This window comes from Ziziphus jujuba, chromosome 12 (genome assembly GCF_031755915.1).
Source record: "Ziziphus jujuba cultivar Dongzao chromosome 12, ASM3175591v1".
In the NCBI taxonomy this organism is placed as follows: domain Eukaryota; kingdom Viridiplantae; phylum Streptophyta; class Magnoliopsida; order Rosales; family Rhamnaceae; genus Ziziphus; species Ziziphus jujuba.
Window position 1 is genome coordinate 25,054,648 of NC_083390.1, and position 25,619 is coordinate 25,080,266.

General features: G+C 36.5%; 1 protein-coding gene across 1 annotated transcript; it reads right to left on the bottom strand.

Annotated features, from left to right (window-relative positions):
- Positions 1–392: 392 nt before the first annotated feature.
- Positions 393–25,541, bottom strand: LOC125419484 (uncharacterized). The gene is made up of 13 exons (XM_060813095.1): positions 25,353–25,541; positions 25,033–25,210; positions 23,221–23,768; positions 13,533–14,634; positions 12,917–13,198; positions 6,272–7,351; positions 5,461–6,105; positions 4,507–5,162; positions 3,433–4,390; positions 2,469–3,323; positions 1,727–2,355; positions 629–1,629; positions 393–533 (listed from the first exon to the last, which is right to left on the bottom strand). Exons 3-12 carry the CDS (start codon positions 23,736–23,738, stop codon positions 657–659), a joined length of 7,698 nt encoding a protein of 2,565 aa, XP_060669078.1. The 5' UTR covers positions 23,739–23,768; positions 25,033–25,210; positions 25,353–25,541; the 3' UTR covers positions 393–533; positions 629–656.
- Positions 25,542–25,619: the final 78 nt, after the last annotated feature.

The window sequence follows — 25,619 nt, forward strand, 5'->3', positions numbered from 1 at the left end:
TTCTTTTTTCCCTCGTTATCAGCCTTAACATGAGAGACTGGATCTTTATTTTCAATCATGGAGGCCATGCAGTAGCTTATTATACGCTTAAACTCTTCCTCATCATGTCTGTACAGAAGACGAAGACCGCACTTTTGAGCCCGTAAGCCTCCTATATCGCTTGCAAATGAAGCCTCAACGAGACAGGAGTGCTTCCACTGATCTGAAAACCAGAGCCGTGGTATATAGGACAGCCATATGAATTCTCCATCTATCTTCTTGACTTCATTGGTCATTTGATAAAGATGCAGAGTATCCAAACCAAAGTTACAAATAAGGAACTGAGGAATTTTAGGATCAAAATTATCAATAAAGGTACTTGGATGCTCATTATATGTAAAATATGCACAAAGAGCCACTCCTATCCAATCACCATCATATAGATTTGATGGTAGTTGGATTTCGGCTGAAGGACCATTGCCGTGATGGATGAACCAGTCTAGAATTTCAGTAGGAGGGAAGCATGAGTTATATATCATGTCTAGATCGAAGGCCTGCAAAATATATAGATTATAAATTCTGATGATAGAGAGAGACCTTAGAATGGAAAAAAAAAAAAAGCTGAGCTACCTTTTTAATAGTTGCTTACCATGCCAGTTTTTCCTGGGAAAGTGGGTTCAGCTCACATTTTCTGGTTCAGTAACAACACAACCTTTGCTATTTTTACTGCAGCTTCCCAACTCATCAGCACGACAGGGGTTTTTCTCATTTCCATCGCCCATAAATTTAGAAATGGTATCCAAATTGTCAAGGAACCCTGTCAGGCATTTGCTTATTGATTGTTTGAATTCTTCCACATCTTGTTGGTACAAGAGACGGACCCCGAGATTCTTGGTAAGGACGCCAGGGCACTCGCTGTAGATATCAATCACTATGTAGCTTTGGCCTCTCAACTCCGGAAGCAACAAAGAACTGGGAATGTAGGTTAGCCAAATGAACCCACCTACATATGACCACTTGAAGTTGTCTTTAGTGACGGGAAACACTGGGGCAAGATCCAAACACCAACCTTCATCCGTGTGCATATGACATAAAACTCTAAATGAGACTTCTAACTCCTCGTCAAGGATCAAATTTGGATGCTCGTTCACTGAAAAAGCCACACAGACAGCGATCCCCAACCAGTTTTTATCATTTTTCAGATTTGGTGGTAATTTGACAGTGAATGTTCGCTTACTGACTTGATAGTCTGTAAACCACTCCAGAATTTCCTTCCGTGGGAAACATAAATTGTATGTCGAACAAGTTTCAAAAGGCTTAAAAACAGAAATGATCTGTCCTTTAAGGCTGAGAGTAATGATGATGAAAAAGCTAGAATGACGTTGAAGGAAATTGTCAAGATTATTTTTCCACCTTACGAAATCATTTTCAAAAATTGAAGACTCTGCCATTATCTGTAAATGAATTATACCAAGCTTTGAATCTCTTGAAGTGCTTTCTGAAAATAGTTTGTAAGAAGAAGATTCCGAATACTGTGGTTTGGAGTGGACTACAACGGGGTCAAGTGGAATAGAAAGTTCCTTATATGCACTTGAAATTTCTTTGTCAACAGGCTCAGTACTTGACAGAAACATGTTGGATTCGTAATCCCTACAAAAGTCCACAGAAGGAAATTAATTAATTAAATGAAGAATTTATGCATGGATATGATAGCACAAAAACAAAATTTATAGAAAATATATTTAACCTTTTAGAGGAGTGACTAGAATGGATGGGAATTTCTTCATTCCTTGTCATGGGCTTAACAGACTGATGTGCGGTAATGATACCCTGCATCAAAAATTCATATGCTTGGTAACATTCTTGGTCCTCATTTGGAAAGCTCAACTGACACTCGGCTATCATTTCATTTACAGTTCCCATATCTTGATCATATACTGCACGGATCCCACACGTTTCGACCTCCAAATTTGGGCTGCTGGTTCTAAACAAAGCGCTTACTCCCCAACATTGATTCAACTGATCTTTTTTGAAATACACTCGAGGTGCACTAAATAGAATAGTTTGGTGTGAATAACGCAAAATAGGGAGATCACTAATTGTTTTTATATGTGAAATACTACTTCCATGGGAATGAAAGTCTATATGAAGCAAAAGAGGAGATCCTGAATCCAAATGGTTGCTATGCAAATCAGACGGACACAATCTAAGTGCAGCATACAGGCTAAATCCTACCCATGATTTGTCATCAAGTAAGTTTGCAGGAAGATAGCAAACTACAAAGCGCCCCACACTTTGGTGAAAGAACCAACTGAATGCAAATTCTGTTGAAGGAAAACTGAAAGGAATAGGAATGTTGCGTGCATATGATGATCCCTGTAAAGTAGATAAAATTTGTGAGTTGTGATGGAAAAAGAGATAGAGATTGTCAGAGAATTAAAGGCATAGAATCCTCAAAATAGAAATAGAAATGTAGAATGATTGATCACCTCAAAAAATACTCTTGAAAATAAGGCTTCTAGATCTCTTCTCAGCTGGTTGGTAGGACGATGTGCACTTCTCAAGGAATGAGTTACAGGAGGATGATGGGATTCAAGTACCTTAACATCACTGGATCTTTCCAATTCACTTTCTTTCTCAAGCAAATGCAAGTAATGTTCAACACATGTCAAGTCTGGGTGCTTAGTAGATGATGTATCATCTAAATCTTGACTAAACTTTGGCACATCTTTGTTAATTGTTACAGGCGGACCACATTGTAAAAGCTCCACATGGATCTCATTGGATCTATTTGTTTGTTGTGGATCATGGATAATACTGCTGCTAGATTTGCTACACCCTTCCTGACCATCATGACCATCTGGATCATCGTACGTCGAGGCCATGCAATGATTTATTATCTGCTTAAACTCTTCCTCATCATGCAGATATATAAGGCGGAGACCACACTTATGAGCCCCCCAGCCTCCTCTGTCGCTTGCAAATGAAGCCTCAATGAGATTGCAATTGTTCAGCTGATCTCCAAACCAGATATGTGGTATAAAGGACAGCCACATGAATTCTACATCACGCAACATGTTGAAGTTCTTATGCAGGGGGTCCAGCCTAACTCTGTCAGTTTCCAAGTGGCAAGTAAGGTAGTGAGGAATTTCAGGATCAAACTCACTTGTATGTTCAAGGTCTGAAAAATATGCACATAGTGCCAATCCTATCCAAGTAGCATCCCTACATAGATATGGTGGTAGCTGGATTGTCACTGAAGGGCCACTAGTATGATGGGTGAACCACTCTAGAATTTCAGTAGGAGGGCAACATGATAGCATTAGTGTGTCTCGATCAAAGTCCTGTAAATTAAATACAAATTATAAGATTGTACTGATGAGCTATAAGAGATATATATATATTATATATAATTGAGAGTTGAAAAGAGCAAAGTTCATTATAATTTCTTACCAGTCCATACGGATAAGTGGGCTGCTTAAAAAAATAGCTTATTTCACTAGATGGGATTTCATTTTCATTGTCCACAAATTGATGGATGAGGTCCAGGTTATTGTCAAAGAATGATGTGGTGCATTTAATTATTGATTTTCTAAATTCCTCCACATCTTGCTCATACAAGAGCCGAACTGCTAAACCCTGCGTAAGCAGACCTGGACACTCATTAAAGATTTCAACAAGTATTTCGGAATCTTGTCCATTCAATTCTGCAAGCAACAAACAACTAGGAATGTAGGTTAGCCAAATGAATCCATGTACAAATAACCACTTGAATTTGTCTTTGGTGATGCGAAACATGGGGGCAGGATTTAAACAGTGTCTTATATTCGTTCTCAAATGACAAAGAAGTCTGAAAAAGTCGTTGCCAAAGTTAGAGATAGCATATGGATTCCCGTATACTGAAAAGGAAGCACATATAGCAATCCCCCTCCAATTATTATCAACATTGAGATTTCGCGGTAGCTTAACTGCCAGCCTTTGCATGTTAGCTTTCCAACCTTTAAACCACTCTAGAGTTTCCTTTACAGGGAAGCATATATTGTATGGCAAGAAAGGATGAAAAGGTTTCACAAGAGAAATAATATGTCCCTTGATACTGAGAGTGATGATGACGTTATAGCTGGTCTGAAGGAAATCTTCAAGATTGTTTTTCCAGGTTAGCCAATCATTTTCATGAAGATGACTCTCTGCCATTATCTGTAAATGAATCAAACCTTTCTCTGAATCTCTTGAACTTGAAGTACCAGCCCTATTTGCATTAATCCCTTGATATGTAGATTCGAAAAAAGTTTTTGAGTGGGCTACAAAAGATTCAGATGGAACAGATTTCTCATATGCAGCAGCTGAAACGTATTCATCAATAGGTTGAATACTTGACAAAAACTTGTTCATCCGCAAGGACTCGTACTCACTGCAACAACAAATTAAGCCACAGAAAGAAATTATTCATGGATATATGCTCCAATAAAATAGAACTACTTGATGGATGGTAACAAAATTTAAAATATTTATGTCAAAAAATTTAACCTTTCAGAGGAGAAAGTACTATAATGAATATTAGGCATTTCTTCTTTCCTTGTCTCGGCCTCATCAGACTTGACTGAATTAAGGACTTGTTCCTTATCAGACTCGACTGAATTAAGGAATTGTTCCATCAGCTCACTATATGATTGGTAACACCTTTGTTGACTATGGTCATCATCAGCTACCCTATTTAATTCAATCTCAGTCACCATGTCAACTACACTTGCCAAATCTTCCTCGTATACTACTCGAATCCCACACATTTTTACCTCCACATCTGGGGTACTGGTCCTAAACAAAGCACTTACTCCCCAACATTGATTTAGCTCTTCTCCAAAATTCAATCGGGGTGCATGAAATACAAGAAAATGATGTGGAAAAGAGTGAACGTGGAGAAGAAACGTTTTTACATGTGAAATGCTACTTCCATGGGTATGCAAATCAATATAAAGCAAAGGAGGAGTAGTTTCCAAATGAGATAGGTTATTCCTTGTAAATCTAGCATATAAACCAAATCCAACCCATTCCTTGTCATCAAATAAGTTTGTAGGCAAATAACAAACTACAGTGCGCCCCACACTATGATGAAAATACCATTCAAAAGCAAATCCTTTCATAGAAAAATCAAAAAACAAAGGCCTGTTACGCGCATGGCATCCCTGTTTGTGTATATATGAGATCAAAAAATATGAATGAGTTTAGAAGTCGAAGAAAAATTAACTAATAGAGACATGAACAAGACAATCGGATATAAATATATATATATATATATATATATAGTCATTTTCTACTGGGGACGTCAGGCATGTTATGTTGTCCAACAGCTCATTAATTATATGTAATCAATGGCGATGCCCAACGTCGTCTAGTAGAATATTTCTTTATATACATACATATACATATATATATATATATATATATATATAGAGAGAGAGAGAGAGAGAGTATAGTGATCACCTGATACATTATTGAAAGCAATGATTGTAGATCTTTTCTTAGCGGGCTATCAGGGTGAGCTGTTGCTATGACCTGGTGTCCGGGACGTCGAGGGGGTTGAGGTTTTAAGACAACATCCAATTTACTTGCCTCATCTAGTATATGCTTGTAATGTTTTATAGATGTCAAGTTTAGGTGTTCATTAGAAGTATCGGCTAAATCTTGAGCAAATTTTGGCACATCTTTGTTAAATATTATATGCAGCCCACAAATTTTCACCTCCACATCTGGTCTGTTTGTTGAAATTGAAGCTATGATATGACTTGCTTTGTCCAATTGATTTGCAAACCTTGTCTTTGACACATAGGCACAAAGTCCATGAGACCCAACGTTGAAGCCGCTGAAGCTTTCTATCTTTTGGGGATTTTCAAGACAACCTTCATCAACGTAAAAATGACAGGAAGTATCATACCGACCATCATCAAAGGTTTCTAGTTTCTTGATTTGGACAACAACAAACAAACAAAATCCAATCCACATTTGGCCGCAATCTTTTCCAGGTAGTCTGATTCTTACAGAAGACCCTTTATTCCAACGGCGGCACCATTTTGGAATTCTTGAAAAAGGAAAACGAAGTTCCAAGCTTGCTTCATGATAAATTTGATCCTATTTAAATAAAAACATAGAATAAAATAAAAACAAACAAAAGAAAACTATTCAGTGGAATAGAGAGAAACAAAAACAAATTTGATCCTAACGAAAAAGTTGAAAAAAATAAAAACAAAAGTAAGAAAAATATTCACTGGAACAGAGAGACAGAACACATGTATACCTCAATAAATTTAGGTAATAGTTTGTGGACTTGTTCTTCAGGAATTGGAAGAGGGTGGTGTGTAAGAGGTCCTTTAGCCTCTTCTGATCCGCGAGAATCAATGACACTGAATCCCTCATCAAAAGGCCATATTGTCAATTGATCATTTAGCATAGGACAACCATGTGTAGTCACGTGTTTTATTTTTGCAGGAAGTTTTGGCAATGATTGAAGCTTGCGACAATTATCCAGAACCAAATTTCTAAGATTAGACAGCTGAGAGATACTTTCAGGTAAGCTCAAGAAATTGTTTCCAGCCAATCCTAAATCAGTAAGTGAGGACAAACAACCAATATCCTCAGGGATTTCTCCTTCTTGTAAATTGCAATCAGCAAGATTTAAAGATGTCAGAAAGCTTAGACCAAATAATGAACTAGGCAACTGGAAACTGACGGATTCGTTTGAACATTGCGATGACCCGTCTGCTACACCACCACATTTGACCAAACATAACATTTTAAGATTCTTCAAATGTACAATGGAGGAAGGTGCTTTTCTTATAGCAGTCCTACAAGCATCAAGTTTCTCCAAGTTCTCCAAGCTCCCTATGTTTTCTGGCAATTGTTCAATATGTGTGCAGCATGAAATATCAAGAGTTCTTAGAGATGCCATTCTACAAATGAAATCTGGAAGGCTCAAAAGGTTTTTGCAGTTTCTAAGATTCAACAAAATAAGGCTACTTAAGTGTTCTAATGATGTTGGCAGCTCCTCTATAGCAGTCCCATCCAAATAAAGTTGTGACAAACGATTCATATCTCCCACAATCTCTGGAAATTTAACAAGTTTCGTACATCCCGAAAGAATGAAAGTCTCAAGAAAGTTGAAGCAGATGCATTGAGGAAGACTATCAAGAGATTCACAACCTTTCAAGTTCAACAATACGAGTTGTTTGAGCTCTTTGATTGTTGGATGAACCGCTGATAAGCTTTTACAACCTTCAAGAATCAGCCTCTCAAGATTGGGAACTCTGCTGAAGTCAGGGGTTTCAACCAAGTACTCACAATTGCCAAGATTCAGCAATATTAACTTGTCCAAAGAAAGCTATATATATATATATAGAAACAAAAAATAAATAAATAAATAAAAATGGAAGTTGAAAAAGGCATTAATCTAATCAAACTTATGAAGGAAACACAAAAAGTAGATCAAAATCTTACTGTTGTTTCCTTATCCCATAGTCGTTCTATACGGCTATTGGACTTGAGAGAACTTGAGAGAAGAGTGAGCAATTCCAGAGAGAATTGGAGAGTGCAGAGAGAGGTTCCACGAGAGAATCCTCCATGAGAGAAGTTTTTATTTTTGTATTCTATTTTTAAGAGATTAATAGAATTCTTTTATTTTCTTCTCATATTTCTTCTCTAAAGTGGTCAGAGAACCACAACAAGTGGTATCAGAGCTCCAGGTCGAGAGCTTGGGTCCAAAATTTGAAGAAACAAAGCTACTGTTCTTCAAGTTGGTGTTTCGGAAAGTTGCTCAAATAATTAATTTGACAATCCCAGGTGAAAGTACCCGACGAGAGGAGAACAACGAAGTTCGCCGGAGAGAAAACGGACGTCCCACGCGCCCGCACGCGCCGACTGAAATTTTTCTGCAACTGTTCACGCGCCCACGCGCCGCACGCGCCGTCTGGAGGTTGAAGACGACCACGTCAGCAGCCACGTCAGCGAACCCCTGCCACGTCATCTGCCACGCCAGCGACACGTCGTCAGCCACGTCATCTGCCACGTCATCTACCATGTGGTGCCACGTCAGCACCATCTGCCACGTCAGCAATATTTTCTGAAATTACGGAACGGCCCCTGAAGTTTTGAAAATTACGGAACAGCCCCTGAATTATTGGAAATTACAGATTGACCCCTGTAGTTTTCTGAAATTACGGTGCAGCCCCTGAACTATTGGAAATTACAGATTGACCCTTGTAGTTTCTGTATTTGCAGGTTGACCCAGAAATTTTGTGAAATTACATTTTTACCCCAAAATTTCTGGTAATTATATTTTGACCCCGGAAGAGTCAAGTCCACCATTTTCGGCCGTTCCGGACGCAACGGTTAACTCCGTTTTGCCAAATTCAGCTCCAATTTTGGTCAAGCCATAATGTCAATGGAAGAATCATCTTCGGGAGCTATGGTTAAGCTCACTGCCACAAATTATACACTTTGGAGACCTCGGATGGAAGATCTCCTCAATTGTAAGGATCTGTTTGATCCTATAGAAGCTAAAGGTGAAAACCCCGATCCCAGCAAAGTAGCAGAATGGAAGAAATTAAACAAGAAAACGATCGGTCAGATCAGGCAATGGATCGACCACAGTGTCTTCCATCATGTAGCGAAGGAAACGGATGCATATGCCCTCTGGACAAAATTGGAGGACATGTACCAGGCCAAGACTGCTCGGAACAAAGCCCTGTTGCTTAAGCGATTGGTACATCTAACATTACAGAGTGGAACTTCTGTAGCCGAGCATACCAGTGAGTTCCAGAGCTTGGTAAATCAACTATCTGCTGTGGATTACCAACTAGGGGATGAGGATCAGGCCCTCCTACTTCTAAGCTCTCTTCCAGACAGTTGGGAGACATTGGTAGTCTCTCTCAGCAATTCGGCCCCGAATGGCAAACTTACTATGGCTATGGTTAAGGATGCCCTATTTAATGAAGAGGCCAGGAGAAAGGACATTGGCATGGATCAGTCACATGCCCTCGTCACAGAGAGAGGAAGACAGCAAAGAAGTGGTCGAGATAGGGAGAGAGGCAGGAGCAAGAGCAGAGGCAGATCTACAGACGGCAGAAAATCATCGTATAAGTGCTATCATTGTGGCCTGGAGGGTCACATGAAGAAGAACTGCAGAAAGTTGTTGAGAGAGCAGAGACTCCAAGGTAATCAGCCGAAGAAGGATGGAGAGACACTAGTCACTTGTACAGGAGAAGTGGCGCTCTGCTCCACCGAAGAAGAGACATGCCTTCATATATCAACCCAAGATGTTGAGTGGGTAGTCGATACTGCAGCATCCTACCATGTCACTCCACACAGAGATTTCTTTAAAACGTACAAAGCAGGAGACTTTGGTACGGTAAAGATGGGAAATTCCAGTTTCGCAAAGATTATGGGAACTGGTGATATTCAGATAAAAACGAATGTTGGTTGTACAATCACTTTGAAGGATGTCCGTCATGTTCCAGACCTTCGGCTTAATCTACTTTCGGGAGCAGCCTTAGACAAGCAAGGCTATGACAACTACTTCAGCAAAGGCACATGGAAAATGACGAAAGGTGCCATAGTTGTCGCCCGAGGACATATTTGTGGAACATTGTACAAGACTCATGTGAAGATATGTGCAGACAGCCTCAATATTGCAGAAGGAGAGGCGTCTCAAAATCTGTGGCACCAGAGACTCGGTCACATGAGTGAAAAAGGATTGTCCACTTTGGCAAGGAAGAAGCTTATCACTGTTTGCAAGGATGCTGCGCTAGATCCTTGTAATCACTGCTTGTTTGGTAAGCAACATAGAGTCTCCTTCAGTTCCTCTGCATCGAGAAGATCAGAGTTGCTTAGTCTGGTGCACTCTGATGTTTGTGGTCCCATGGAGGTGGAATCATTAGGTGGCAACAAGTATTTCCTGACCTTCATTGATGATGCTTCACGGAAGGTGTGGGTATATTTCTTGAAGACAAAGGACCAGGTACTGGATTACTTCAAACTGTTTCATACCATGGTAGAGCGTGAAACAGGAAAGAAGCTGAAATGTCTCCGCTCAGATAATGGAGGCGAGTATACTTCCAAGGAGTTCGATGCCTACTGCAGAAGACACGGCATTCGACATGAGAAGACGGTCCCTCGTACCCCACAACATAATGGAATAGCCGAAAGAATGAACCGAACCATTATGGAAAAGGTCAGAAGTATGCTCAGTATGGCTAAGCTGCCAAAGCCATTCTGGGGAGAAGCTGTTCGTACCGCCTGCTATTTAATCAACAGATCACCGTCAGTACCGTTGAATTTTGAAATTCCGGAGAAAGTGTGGTCGGGTAAGATTCCCTCCTACTCTCATTTAAGAGTATTTGGTTGTATAGCTTATGTACATGTATCCAAGGAGCTCAGACAGAAGCTCGATGCAAGATCTACTCCATGCATCTTTATAGGATATGGAGATGAAGAATTCGGATACAGGTTATGGGACCCGAAAACAAAGAAGGTTATTAGAAGCAGGGATGTAGTATTCCAAGAAAACCAGAAAATGGAAGACATTGAAAAGCCCAGAATGTCTCCTAATTATAGTTCTAGTGCCGAGAATTTTTGTCCTAATCCAGCACCAGCACAAATAGCCACAGAGGATAATGAGGTGCATGAAGATATACCAGAAGCAGACCAGGAGGAAGAAGGGGATAATGAGCAGGGGGAGACTCAATCCTCTCAAGCAGCTGCAGGGCCATCACAGCGGTCAGATGATGGTACACCTCCTGAAACCAGTGGTTTACAAGTTCGGAGATCTGAGCGAGGCCGAATTCCATCAAAGAGATTTCCAGAATCTGAGTATATTCTGCTTACTGAAGAGGGGGAGCCAGAGAGTTTCCAGGAAGCTGTTTCTCATCAAGAGAAGGAAAAGTGGCTGCAAGCAATGCAAGATGAGATGGAATCCTTGCAGAAAAATCATACTTATGAGTTGGTTGAGCTTCCAACAGGAAAGAAGGCACTAAAGAATAAATGGGTGTTCAAGCTCAAGAAAGATGGCAGCGGAAGGGTGGTGAAACACAAAGCCCGATTTGTGGTCAAAGGATTTCTTCAGAAGAAAGGAATTGACTTTGATGAGATTTTTTCACCAGTGGTAAAAATGACTTCAATTCGAGTCATTTTTGGTTTAGTAGCAAGTCTAAACCTAGAGCTTGAGCAGATGGATGTGAAGACAGCATTTCTTCACGGTGATTTACATGAAGAAATCTACATGGAGCAGCCAGAAGGATTTGAGGTTTTAGGGAAAGAAAACCTCGTATGCAAGCTAAAGAAGAGCTTGTATGGCCTCAAGCAAGCACCAAGACAATGGTATAAGAAGTTTGACTCGTTTATGGTGAGTCAAGGCTATAAAAGGACTGCAGCAGACCAGTGTGTTTATATTAAAAAATTTTCAGGTGGAAACTTCATTGCACTTTTGCTATATGTGGACGACATGTTGATCGTTGGACAAGATGCAATGAAGATGAGTCAGCTGAAGAAAGAATTGTCTAAGTCTTTTGATATGAAAGACTTAGGACCAGCTCAACAAATTTTGGGAATGCAAATAATCCGAGACAGGAAAAATAGAAGGTTATGGCTATCTCAAGAGAAGTATGTTGAACGGGTGATAAAGAGATTCAACATGGATAAAGCCAAACCGGTCAGCATTCCACTTGCGAATCATTTCAAGTTGAGTAAGAGATTGTGCCCCTCATCCAAAGAAGAGATAGAGGAGATGGCTTCAGTACCATATTCTTCAGCGGTAGGAAGTCTGATGTATGCAATGGTGTGTACCAGACCAGACATTGCTCATGCAGTAGGTGTTGTGAGCAGATTTCTTTCAAATCCTGGAAAGAAACACTGGGAAGCAGTCAAATGGATTCTCAGGTATCTTAAAGGTACATCGAAGCTGTGCTTGTGCTACGGGGGAGGTGATCCAATCTTAGAAGGCTATACAGATGCAGATATGGCCGGAGACCCTGATAATAGAAAATCTACATCAGGTTATCTCTACACTTTTGCAGGGGGAGCTGTGTCATGGCAGTCAAGATTGCAGAAGTGTGTTGCTTTATCCACTACTGAAGCAGAGTACATTGCCGCAGCGGAAGCGGGTAAGGAAATGTTGTGGTTAAAGCGTTTTCTCACAGAATTGGGCATCAAGCAAGAAGACTACAAGATACATTGTGATAACCAAAGTGCCATGGATTTGAGCAAAAACTCAATGTATCATTCCCGTACAAAGCACATTGACATTCGCTATCATTGGATACGCGAAGTAATAGGTCAACAGTTGCTGAAACTGTTGAAGATTCACACAAAAGAGAATCCAGCAGATATGCTAACAAAAGTTGTTGCTCAAGAGAAGCTGAAGCTATGCAGAGACATAGCTGGAATAGATGGCAGATGACCATCAGTTTTAAATGCGACTGGAGGGGGAGAATTGTGAAGTCCAGCCGCACCAACCAACCTCACCAACCACAGCCGCACCAACCTCACCAACCACAGCCACCATTGTTGACAGCCACCATTGTTGACACCATTGTGGGCTAAGATGTTGAAAATTGTGGCCTTGTAAGCCTATAAATAGGCTCCTTACCTTTGCATGAAAACCAAGCCAAGAGAGCAATCTCAATCCTCCCAAGTGAGGAGAATTGAGAGAAAACTCCAAGAGAGAGAGTTGTTTAAGTTCCAGAGAGAACTTGAGAGAAGAGTGAGCAATTCCAGAGAGAATTGGAGAGTGCAGAGAGAGGTTCCACGAGAGAATCCTCCATGAGAGAAGTTTTTATTTTTGTATTCTATTTTTAAGAGATTAATAGAATTCTTTTATTTTCTTCTCATATTTCTTCTCTAAAGTGGTCAGAGAACCACAACAGGAAACACAAAAAGTAGATCAAAATCTTACTGTTGTTTCCTTATCCCATAGTCGTTCTATACGGCTATTGGACATGTTGAGTTCAACAAGATTTTCGGGTTGAAAACTTGATGGCATATAGATGAGCGGATATTGATGCCACTCCAAAACACGTAACTCATTTGAAAGGTATCCACTTTCAAAAAAGTTACGCGCATTATGAATCTTCAATAGTCGTAGCTTTCTCATTTCTAACATTTTTTTTTCCTCACTCATGTGCAGTTCTTCATTTTGAGGCAAACTAAGGAATATGCCTTGAATAGCTTTTGTTCCCTATAGTAATGGAAAAGATTGTCAGCCCAAAAATAAATAGTATAAATATCAACATATAAATAGTCATATTATTCACATTTATTGATATAATGATATACATGGTGAGTAACAACAGCTAAAGGCTAAGACTTGACCCATAGCGCACTTGCCACATCACCATGCCTCCTAGAGTTTCAATCTGTATGCGTGCGTGTGCGTGCGCGTGTGTGTGTGTGTGTGTGTGTGTGCGCTTATTTATATTTCTATGCTATAAGATACAAAATGAAGTAAATTGATATGAACATTTATACAGAGACAACATTCTGGCTGCATTTCAATTAGATGTATAGTTTACCTTGCAGTTTTCAAGCACATCACGTGCATCCTTATGATTCCAGAGCCTGCTTCGTTTGCCCAGCATGTCTAAGGATTCTTGACGAACAATCTCATGACCAAATTCTTGTAGCATATCATGCATCCAAAGCTTGTCACTTGCAATAGTTATAAAGCATTTTTCTAAAAGCACTCTTAAACCAATTGTAGGAAAAAACCTACAACTATCTAATATCTTTTTCACACGATACAGATCCTCTCCTTTGAAGAAACATGCTACGTCCAAGAATATTTCCTTCTCCTTTTTCTCTAATCCATTATAACTTACTTGAAGCGTACGATGAATTGGTTCATCATCAGGATATTTCTTTAGTTCATCCAATATGTTTGACCATTCATCTGCCGTTTTCCCTTTCAAGTAAGGACTCAAAACATCAAGAGTTAAAGGATGACCATTAGCATATTCCACAACTTGAATGGACAACTCTCTGTACTCAATATCTAAAATACCATTGTCGTCAAAGGCTCTTTGTTGTAAGAGTTCAAGAGCTTCATCATCATTAAGTTTATCAACCTCATATATGTAATGTTGTCCATAATTCATTAGCAAGTGATTATTTCTAGTAGTCACAATGACTCTACTCCCTGCACCTAACCAATTATAGTGGTTTTTCCAATTTCCAACTAGACCTTCTATTTGTTCCAATTTATCAACATCATCTAGAATGATAAGCACCTTTTTGGAATGCAATCTTTGGCTTAATATATTGGTTACCATATGATCATCATATATGCCTCCATCATCATTGAATAAGATTTGGTGAAGACGCTTTTGTAAGTGAACCATGCCATTTTTTTCATATTCCTCTCTCATGTTGCCAATGAAAGCACTAGCTTCAAATTTATCATACATGGTTTGATAAAATGCACGAGCTAGAGTTGTTTTACCAATACCTGCGATGCCCCATATCCCTATGGTACAAACATCATCCCTCGGGCATTTGTCCAATAGCTTATGAATTTTCTTTATACGAGAATCCATGCCAACAAAGTCCTTTGAGGCTATTTGATATAATTCTTTGAAAATCTCATTAACAATTTCCTTTATAACAACCGAATCATGCCTGGATAAAAAACCAAAATGTTTAGGGTAATTCACACAATTGGTCTCTAAACTATAGGGTATGATTTTGGATGAAAGGATTAATAGTGCAACTTTTTAATGAGATTGGGAACTAAAATGCAAAAAAAAAAAAAAAAAAAATTTCAAGGACCAACTTGTAAATAATGATATAACTTGGGGACCAATCAGGTAATTTACCCTAATGAATATAAAAAGTTTATGGTCAACAACGTTGTATTTGTAAACAAAGAAAAAACCTGCAAATGCAACATTCCATTCACATTCTCAAAGCCAATTAAGGGTATCTTGCCTTCATTCTTTCTTTTTGCTTCTATTCACATATTCTTTTATATTCAATAAATGGTGGGTTTATTTAGGTGATTCTTCACACTACAAAAATTTATATTCACAATACAATATTAATGATAAGGTAATTTTAATACTCAAACTATATTTTAATTACTTTTAATATTTCAAAAATATCCATTATTAAAAAGTCACAAATACCCTTAAATACATAAACGAAATAAAAATAAATTGCTATGTACACTATAATAGAGTCTTAGAAAAAGAAAAAATAAATCCTAAAAATGGAACAATGGAGTTTAGCGATCAAGAAGAAAAAATCAAAAATAATTGGCAAATCATTCCTTTGAATCCTAAAATTATAAGTATTTAGCTTTCTTTTATTTATTTGCTTTTACTGTATTTTTTTATCTGGTTTTTTTATTTTTGTTTAATTTTCATGCTATTTATTCTTCGAACTAATTGTTTTCCTCGTATACGCTCTGAAGTTGTTTGATATATGTACCTCAAATGGTTTAATCACTTCCTAATTTTGTATACTAAAGAAAATAATTGTTTAAATGATTTATAAAGTCATAGAGTATATATAGCATGGATGAATGAACATGTCTGGGTTATGTATAACGGACTACTTCAATCTTAAAGACGAATGAATTGTATCTATCTGGGTTAGATATACTGGACAATATAATCATATCCGCATTATGTAATTCAGACAGAATGAAGTCATCTACTATACATAACTTGGGCCAATTAAATCCATTTGGATTACATGTATAGGACTACGCAGTCATGTCCGGATTATATAATCCGAACGAAAATATATCGTCTAGGTTTATATATATAGGACTAAAATAAAACAAGGAAAAAATTAAAAGGAAAAAAATGAAAAGAAAGAATATGTTTTGTATATTAACTAATCCAAGAAGGATTGTTGAAGATGGAAAACATAGAATACAATCAAACAGCTTTCTCCCATTTTAATTTATTATTGTTTTTACAGAAAATTGGAAAAAAAATAAAATAAAAAGAAAGCATAAGAAACAAGGAAATTGACTAGTGATGAACAAAGTGACAAACTGGAAAGTGAATGTGATTCTAGGTTTAAATATTTCTAGCTGCTACAAATAAGACAAAATATCAGTAGGGATTGTTGAAAATGAAAATGATTTGGGGATTTGGGAATCAGGGTTACAATATAATGTATGTATTTAATCTAAAAGGGAATTAGGGGTAGTAAAATGTGGGCTATGTATTTAATTATAGTTAAGGTAAATCAGGTATAAATGATTAGTGTAAATAGTAAAAATTAAATAAAAGTTAGTATGTGTAGAATATAATGTGAGTACCAAAATTTGTAATGTGAATGGAACCAAAAATACCCATTAATAAAAGGTCAGAAATACCCTTAATGTAACACCCCGTCCCGAATCGCACCGGAATCCGTGCACGTTGACCGTTGACCGAAGGGGTCAAAAGTTGACTTTTTGACTCGGTGGGAATTTCGAGTTGACCAGGGTACCGTGGCGAAGTGCATGACGCCTTGAGTTCGTAGACTAGTAGCACGTCGAAAACGGAGCTACGGTTTGAAAGTTATGGGCAAAACAAGTTGAGGTTTAAACTGTCCAAAAGGTGCCGGGAGTTGACTTTTTTTTGATATGTAATTTTGTGTTGACTCTTGTATGGTTGTAAAGTACTCGTCGATACGAGTTCATAGACTAGCGGCACGCTTAAATCGGACGTTTGGTTAAAAAGTTATGGACATTTGAAGTTTACCGGATACCGTATTATTTTAATGTTTTTGGGTCGGTGAACAGTAAAATGCCACGTGTCAGCTTCTGATTGGTCCACGTGGCATGCACAGTATCACATAGGGGTTTTTATTTGTTAAAACTCTCGGGGAAGAGAGAGAAAGAGAGAGAGGAGAGAGAAAGAGAGAGAGAGAGGACCGCCGGCCACCGGAATTTTTGCACTGTTCCAGTCGATCTACAGTGCACGCGCCGGCCAGCCAGATTGCCCACCTCATTTCCGGCAAAACCTCCAAGTTTCACGGCAAACGGCCGCCGGACGCGCTCGGATCGGAGCTCCAAAGTTCGGCGGCGAGTTTTTCCCCTCCACCGCCGGCCACCGCAAATCGACCCTTTTCCGGCCGAGATATTGTACACGCACCAGCTAGCCTTGATCCTCTCCTCAAGTCCGGCCGACCCACCAAAAATCACGACCATCGGACCACCGACGCGCCGGGATCGGAGCGTTTTCCGGTGAGGGGTCGGAAATCTTCAAACGGTGATTTCTCCGCCGTCCGGCCTCCGTTTTGCTCACCGCCGGTCCTGTTGGGTTGCTCTCCTCACGATCTACAAGTCTGCAAAATTTCACGACCAACGGCCACCGCACGCGCCGCCGCCGGCGACGATTGCCGGTGACCACGGCTGCTCGCCGGAAAGTACTGTTCCGGCGAGTACCCAGTTTTCCGGCCAGCTCCAGTCCGCAGTGTTCGACCTCCTGAACCCAAATCCGGCTTCCGTTTCCGCCAATTCGCGACGGTTTGGGAGAATTGCGGAGTCGAAACCCGAAAAGCTTCCCGGTGAAATTCCGACCCCGTCGGGTACGATCCTTAGAAATTGAGACCGAATCTGTGATCAGCATCACTCGAGCTTCGATTCGGTATATAACTCGTAAATTCTAGATAACGTTTGTGTTTTACCCCCCGGGTACCGGATATTATTTACCCGAATAAAATATTAATTTATTTGACTGCCTGTGAATTTTGTTCTAGGAGCACCGGTGAGTCGTAGAATTGATCCCGTAGTGGATCATGGGTTAATTGCGTGCTCCAGGTGAGTGACCCACCTTCAAATTAATTTTGGGGAATTTAATTTGTGAATATAATATGTGTGTGATTTAAATATTTGGAATTTAAATTCTATGTACCAAATATTTATTCAATTTATTGCGGAATTATTTATGAATTTATTGGATTTAAGAAAATGTGCATCTTACAAATTTATGCCATGTGAAATTATTTTATGGTTTTGAGGATTTTGAAATTGGTGTGGTTTTAATATTAAATTGGGCACGATTTGATTTTCAAATATTTCAAGGAAAATATTTGGTTATGTTGGTGATTTCAATTTTTATAAAATATGCCCATGGAATATTATGAGATTTAATTATTATATTTCAAGAATTATTTATGCTTGGAAAAATGTGAATATTTGAATTGGTGGATTTGGGAGTTGGTGGATTTGAAAATCATGGAAATTATGGTATTAATTATAAAGAAATTACGGAGAATTTCCGGGTTCAAGCGGATGGACTATGCCCGCTATGTTTATGAAAAATGTGAAATTTGTTATATAATTTAAATATGTGGATTTTATGATTTTTGGATGCACCGTGCACGTACTGGTTAGTGTGCACAAGGTTGTGATTAGCGCGCAGGTGATGTGATTAGCGCGCAGGTGGGTGTGAGTAGCGCGCGGTTGATATTATGAGGTTGTCCTGTGGTTGCCATCGGATGAGGGTAGGCCACCCCCCTTGGCCGGGACACCAGGTTAGCAGCGGCGCAGTGGGACGCCACGCGACCGTATGCCGGTTTCTCTCTATAACCTCCTGTCTGGCGGTACCTTGGGACGCTGGGTACTGTTGGCGCCACTGGTATATAGTGGGTGCATCAACTGATTTTCGGAATGGTGTTTTAAAAATAAATTGTTTTAAAGCCGTCTTGGAATTAAAATTAATTATTACTGTTCGGATATTTATTTGATGTCTTGGTTTTCGGAGAATATGAATAAAGGGTTTTGTGAAAAGGTTTTAAAAGGGGAACCTTTCCAACTGAGAGAATTGTAAGGGTTTTGAGAGAAATTATTATTTCCAATTAATTATTATCTATCTACTTATTACTGTGATATTATATTGTATAGTAGATAGGGTCACTCACTGAGATGATTAGCATCTCACACTCTTAAATTCCGTTCCTCTAGGTACCAGGTTGTCGTTGTTCATTCGGAGCGGACTCGATCTTCCTCGCTGGTTTAGTTCGTGTTGTACCCTGTTATTCTTTTATTGCAGTTGTAATATTTCTTCACTCTTGTTGTATTTATTTTGCACTGGATTACTGTATTTATTTTGAAGTGCTGAAATTTGTGGAATCAATTTGTAGTAATGTGGGAGGAATAAGGGGATGTTTTTAGAAGTGTATTTTCAGTGGAGGTAAATTTGTGGTAAGTAAATCCCTTAGGGGAGGTGCTACCGGATTTTCCGTTGAAGGTTCGGTGGTATTTCCCTGGGATCAGAGCTTGTCTAGAGTTCCGGGGAAGGAATTCTGGACGGATCCTGACACTTAAACATTTAAACAAAATAAAAATCATATATTATGTGCACTACACTTTGTATTTTACGTTTGTGGAAGGAAAAAATTAAAAAAATAAAAAATAAATTAAAAAAAAAAAAACACTAGCAATGGAGTTTTAGTTATGAACAGGAAAAATAGAAAATTAAATTCATCCCACATCATGAAGCTTTAAAAGTAAAAAATTAATCTTACTGAGGGGAACTCATGGGAAGTAGGAATTCTGAAAACCAATAGGGATCAAAATTATTTAACTATGGTTTTAAACATAGAGCTGGTGCACATTATAGATGATTTGGAACAAATCGGCAAAGAATGAAAGAACTCAAAAGCCCTAAATTAATACATAAGTTCCTCAATCCACATCCAAGGCTAACATCCATCAGGAAGAAGAGCATTTTTAGGCCCTTTGCAATTTAGTTCACGAAAATTGAACAAACAAGGTCTTGAAATTAAAATATATATTTAAAAAAAAAACTTTTTGATTTAGAAGAACACTAAATCAACGAAGTGGCTCGGATGGGATACCAGATGTAGAAGAAAACACAATACTTTTTGTTTTGATCTAAGCTTCAATTTCTAGTTGCATTTCAAAGATAAATGAAGACCTAGAAAATTTGAAGTCTGTGAGAAATTAGGGTAATGTGTATATATCTTGGAAACTTTGGAATTTTTTTGCAAATTAGGGATGTAGTGAATTTAAATTTATTTTATTTTTCTAAGGGTAAAATAGACATATTTTATTAGAATAGGAAGCAATATATATATATATATATATATATATATATATATATATATATATATATATATATATATGGTTGTATGATGATGAAGTAGATAGATTTAATGGTTGAATACCTTTACATGTGCCTATAAGAGCACAGATTTGAATCACATGGAATGCGAAAGAATTTGAGTAGTTAGTAAATTAAATATTTGTTCAAATAAAATATTGGCTGCATAGAATATGTAGATATCAATTTATATAGTATGAACAGAATCATCCAATTATTTAATATCTAAGGTGTAGGCATGAGTGTTTAACTTGTAAAGTTACATTTATAACCTACTTAATTTAAAAATAAGTGAGTCAAATCTAAGAGGCAAAGGTGTGCATTTAACCAGAAAATTGAAAAACCGACCAACTGAACTGAAAACTGACTCAAAATCGGAAAACCAATTTCAATTGATTGGTTAATCAAATTGAAAAAAGTGGAGGTGGTCAATTGATTGGTTAATCAAATTGAAAAAAGTGCAGGTGGTCACTATCGGTATTCATTTTGGAAAATCAACAATTAATCAAAACCGAATAAATAATTTTATTAATAAATATTTTTATATATATGTTTTAATATTATTTTATAAATAAAAGACTAAAAATATATATTATTTTAAAAATAATATCCAAACCCCCAAGAGGTGACCAAAAAAATTGAAAAAATAAATAAATAAACCAATGAATTGATTTTTTTTTTTTTTGGGGGGGGGGGGGGGGGCATATTGACCATTGCTCTGTCAACTTCAACTGATTTTCAAAATCTCCAAAAGTACGTTCGAATCATATATCCGATCAACCGACCATTTTTGTTCATCGACCGAAACCGGACAAGGAATACTCCTACTAAGTAACATGTTATGGATAACAATATTATTTTAAAAATAAGTTAAAAATAAATAAATATATATATATATATATACACATATATACAACCCCAATATAGTGGGCTTTACACACCTATATTATCATGGACATCACTTGAGCAAAGCATATCATAACATAAATGTGCATATACTATAACAAAATTATATATATAATTGCAAATGATCGAATGGTCATCCCTCACCAAAAGGTGAGTGACATCACTTATATATTAGCAAAACGAAGGACATGGGTAATAGTCAATATTCATAACTATTTGATTATCATACTTGTGAATAACTAACTAAACTCAAGAACATTAGAGTTTGCTTTTCCCCGTAAAAAATTGAGCAACCTCATCCATAATAATAAAATTTATATGTATATGTGAATAGTTATTTTCCTATTAAGATATTTTAGATTTACAATTAGAATCTTTATTATTAACTTTTGGATTGATTCTAAGACTAAGATTTAAAAATTTAATTTTGGACATATGAATCTAAAACCATATTAAATTCAAAGAGAATAAAATAAATTCTAATTGATTTAAATATGAAGATTCCTACGTATATACATATATATACAAATATATATATTTAAAAAGTTAATCCACTCGAAATTACTTCCGGTTTATTTTAAAATATATGATGTCATGAATAAATAAAATGGATCCCACATTAATTAACCCATTTAGTTTTAAATATTAATCCTTCAAAAAAACATTTATTTTTTAATACTAAAAACATAATATAAGAAAGTAAATATTTAAGGATAAGCAGTTAAATTTACATATAATCATATAGATCCCATTTTAGTATTTGCATCAATATATCTCCTATAAGATGCGAAATGGTTCCCATTAACAATATTTTAACAGGCATGACTATGCCTGGAGCTTGCCTCTTTTTCTTTTTTTTTGCTATGCCCCTAAGCACCCCCTACCCCTCAAGACTCGAACCCAGCTCTCGCAGTCTGGGCTGTGGTGCTCTGTCAACCGAGCTACCACTTGAGTCTCCTGGAGCTTGCCTCAAGCCTCATTGTGAGCCACACAAAAAATGCTTAAGGCTTAAAATTCGAGACATCACTCTTAAGAAGCACACATTTAAAAAAAGAGACATACGGCCTAGGCATAAAAATGAAAGTTTTTTGCTCTTCAAATAGTAAGACATATGCCTTACTGATAAAACTAATCTAATATTTTTATATTTTTATTTTATAAAAAACCTATTTTATTCGTATTTAGATGTATATTATTATTTAAAAATTAGAAATGTACGTTGAATGGTATATTTATTTATAGTTTATAAATATTCTATTTATGTAAACGTTAATTGTTTTCTTTTGCAGTCGTAAAACTATTTCTATTTTTTATTTTTTTAATTTGATATCAATTTAAATACAAATTTAAATTTTTTAATATTATAATTTAATTCTTAAAAAGCATTTACATCCTAACGCGCGCTTAAGGTTTATGTCTCACCTCCTAACCTATATTTAGACGTATATTATTATTTAAAAATTGGAAGTGTTTGTTATAAGGTATATTTATTTATAATTTATTAATGTTCCAATTATGTAAACTTTAATTGGTTTATTTTGTAGTTTAAAAACTATTTTTATTTTTTAGCTTTTTTAATTTTATATCAATTTAAATATATATTTAATTTTTTAATATTAGAATTTAATTCCCAAAAAGCATATACACCCTAACACCTAAGGTTTAGGTCTCACCTTATTACAGTTAACGAGCTTTTCTTATATATGTATATATATATATTAAAGAGCACCAAAGAGAAAAAAAAAAAAAAAAAAAAGACAAAAAAACAACTATTTAAGAATAAACTTTAGAGAGAGAAATTCCAAAATGCTTCGTACGAGTTTTCTATACCTTGTATCTCTATGTGAGATTGAGTCTTTTTTTTGTGAAACACATAAGTGAGGGTATAATTGGGCTTTGGGATTGGTTTATGGGTTTCTTGTGTGAGACCACTATTGTTAATCTGAATTGAGCTTGTAAATACATACTTTTATATAGTGCAGAAGCTTCACTATATAGTGTAGAAGCTTCACACCGAAACACAAAGGACATAGATCAATTTCAACCGAACCTTGATAAATTTTCTGTGTTGATTTGTAGTTTTAGAATTTTAGATTTTGTTGTTAGAATACATAACATATATATATATATATTAATGAACACTATTAACAAAAAACCAACTATTTAAGAATAAATTCTCTTTTCAAAAAAATTAATTAAGAAGTTAGTATTAAAATGGAGAATTACATACCAGCCGTCTGCTTTCAATTCCCAGCATGGATGAACATTGGCCACCAGAGACAGAGCCTCCCTCCATCGGTTAACCCTATTCACATCTTGGTCTTTATGCTTATGAGTAAAGGGCTCTCCAAATGTCCCAGTCTGATTTCTCACATGGTTTGGTTCCACATGGTAGAAAACTGGAATTATAGATTGTCCCCGAACTCGATGGCATTTAACAATCTCCACAACTTCGTCCAAGCACCATGATGAGCTAGCATACTTCTCTGAAAGGACGATGATTGCAAATCTTGATTCTTCAATTCCTTTCAAGAGTCCTGGTGAAATGGCTTCTCCCCTCACAAGGCCTTCATCATCCCTGAAGGTGTCAATTGCTTTCTGCTGCAAAGCATGGTACAGATGGTCTGTAAATCCTTTCCGGGTGTCATCACCTCTGAAACTTAGGAACACATCATGTTTCCATGGTGGTGGTGGTGATGATGATGATGATGACGACGATGACTTTGAACATTTTCCTCTACTGGTCATGCTGGGAGAGCTAGAGCTAGAGCTAGCTACCTTGGGAAAAACTTTGTTAATTATATGACAGAATGAATGGCCGTTGAATTTTGTATATATATATATACACATATATAATGTATGAATAGAATCCCATGAAATGCACTTTATTTTTGTAAAGTGATGTACATCCTTCATGAAGTGCACTTTATTATTATTTTTTTTTTTCAACCAAAAAAAAGCAAAAAAGATGTACATCCTTAGTTACCATTTAAATGATAAGCTTGACCATATTTTAAAAAATAAAATGTACTTTAGTGTGACTATATATATATATATATATATAGGTTGGTGCCTAATTACATTTAATATAATAACTAGATAAAAATACTATTCTGGGATTTCTATAGTATGGTAAAACATATATGACGACTCTACTCATGTTTACTTTTTCCTTCATCAATTTTTTTGCCTTTTCATTTTCCTCTTTCTTTTTTTTTTTTTTTTCCTCACCGCTTTCTTTGATGCAAACAAAGCTAGACTTCACTGCACCAAATAAAATTTATTATCTATATATATATATATATATATATATTCTCTTATCAAAAATCCTATCTTAGATAAAAGAGAATGAGAATGATAAGAAAATAACTATATCAGAAAATAACTTTTAGCTTATATTGTGAGACATGTTGTTGTGATATCTAAGTCACCTAATACTTACTTTTTATTATTTATCATTCCTTCCACTTGGTTTTCCATTAATCGTTTTTTTTTTCTTTTTTTTTTCCTAATTTTAAAAATAAATAAATAAAACTATTATATACTATGAAAACGTATGGATCCCATTTTTTTAGTACTCATATAAGCATATTTCACAAGATAAGCTGTGCAAGCTATCACGTTTCCGCCTAAAAAATATGCGTAGCTAGCACATTTTACTAGGTTGGTATTTCTATATATAGAAAATTTTATACCCAGAAACAGATTCAAAGGGAGACGTAGAATAAAAATGGGGTTTGATGAAATTGAGAATTTTCAGTTTCCCCTGCATATATCGCTTGATTGGTTCAGAAATTCAAAACCCATCTCAATTGATATTACACTGAACCGTTTTGATATAGAAAGGAATTTATGGATAAAAAAAAAAAAACAGTAATCCACAGTTATCAGATTATAAAATCACACAAATCTTGATGGCTATGGATTCTGTCATTCACAATTCTTTTTTATAAGTTTTTAACCATATCATTTCTACTACATTGAAAAACCAAAATCAGATTATTTTTCATTTCACATTAATTTATGAGCAAGCAAACTTTACCTCAAACAAAAAAAATGAACCTTTTTGGTCGGTTAATCATCCAAGATATCTGCTTCCAACAATCAGGGCAAATCATGAATTTTACTTGCTTTCGAAGGTTAGAAACCCAAATTCCACGGTCTGCCTCAAAATAATTTCCCAAGACTTTCTCAGCAACCAAAGATCAACTAATTTTTAACTACGAAAAAAACAAACAAAAAAACCAACAGACTGTCAACTACGAGCCAAAATAATAATAATAATAATAATAATAATAATAATTATAAAAAAAAAAAAAAGCAAACACAATAAATTCCAACGAGCATAAATGCGGGTTGCACCTATGAAATCCATTTCTAGTGGCCTTCTTGAAGTAGATTTCTCGAACAAGAGCAGACAGCTATTAGCTAAGTGGCCAATCAGAACGAAAGAGAAGAAAAAGAAAAGGAAGAAGAACATAAAAAAATAAAACAGGAGATTAGCTAGGAGTAAAAGAAGGGGGGGAGGAAAGAGAAATAAAAATAAAAAGTTTGCACGTTTTCCAAGATATTTTTTAATTAATAAAATTCACATTTGTTTTAGAATATGTAAATACTTTTTTACTCTTA

Coding starts and splice junctions, on each gene's coding strand:
- LOC125419484 (XM_060813095.1), bottom strand. CDS start 23,738: ATGACCAGTAGAGGAAAATGTTCAAAGTCATCGTCGTCATCATCATCA. Junction 7,352..12,916: donor TATGGGATAAGGAAACAACA/GTAAGATTTTGA, acceptor ATATATATATAG/CTTTCTTTGGACAAGTTAAT. Junction 4,391..4,506: donor AGTACTTTCTCCTCTGAAAG/GTTAAATTTTTT, acceptor TTGTTGTTGCAG/TGAGTACGAGTCCTTGCGGA.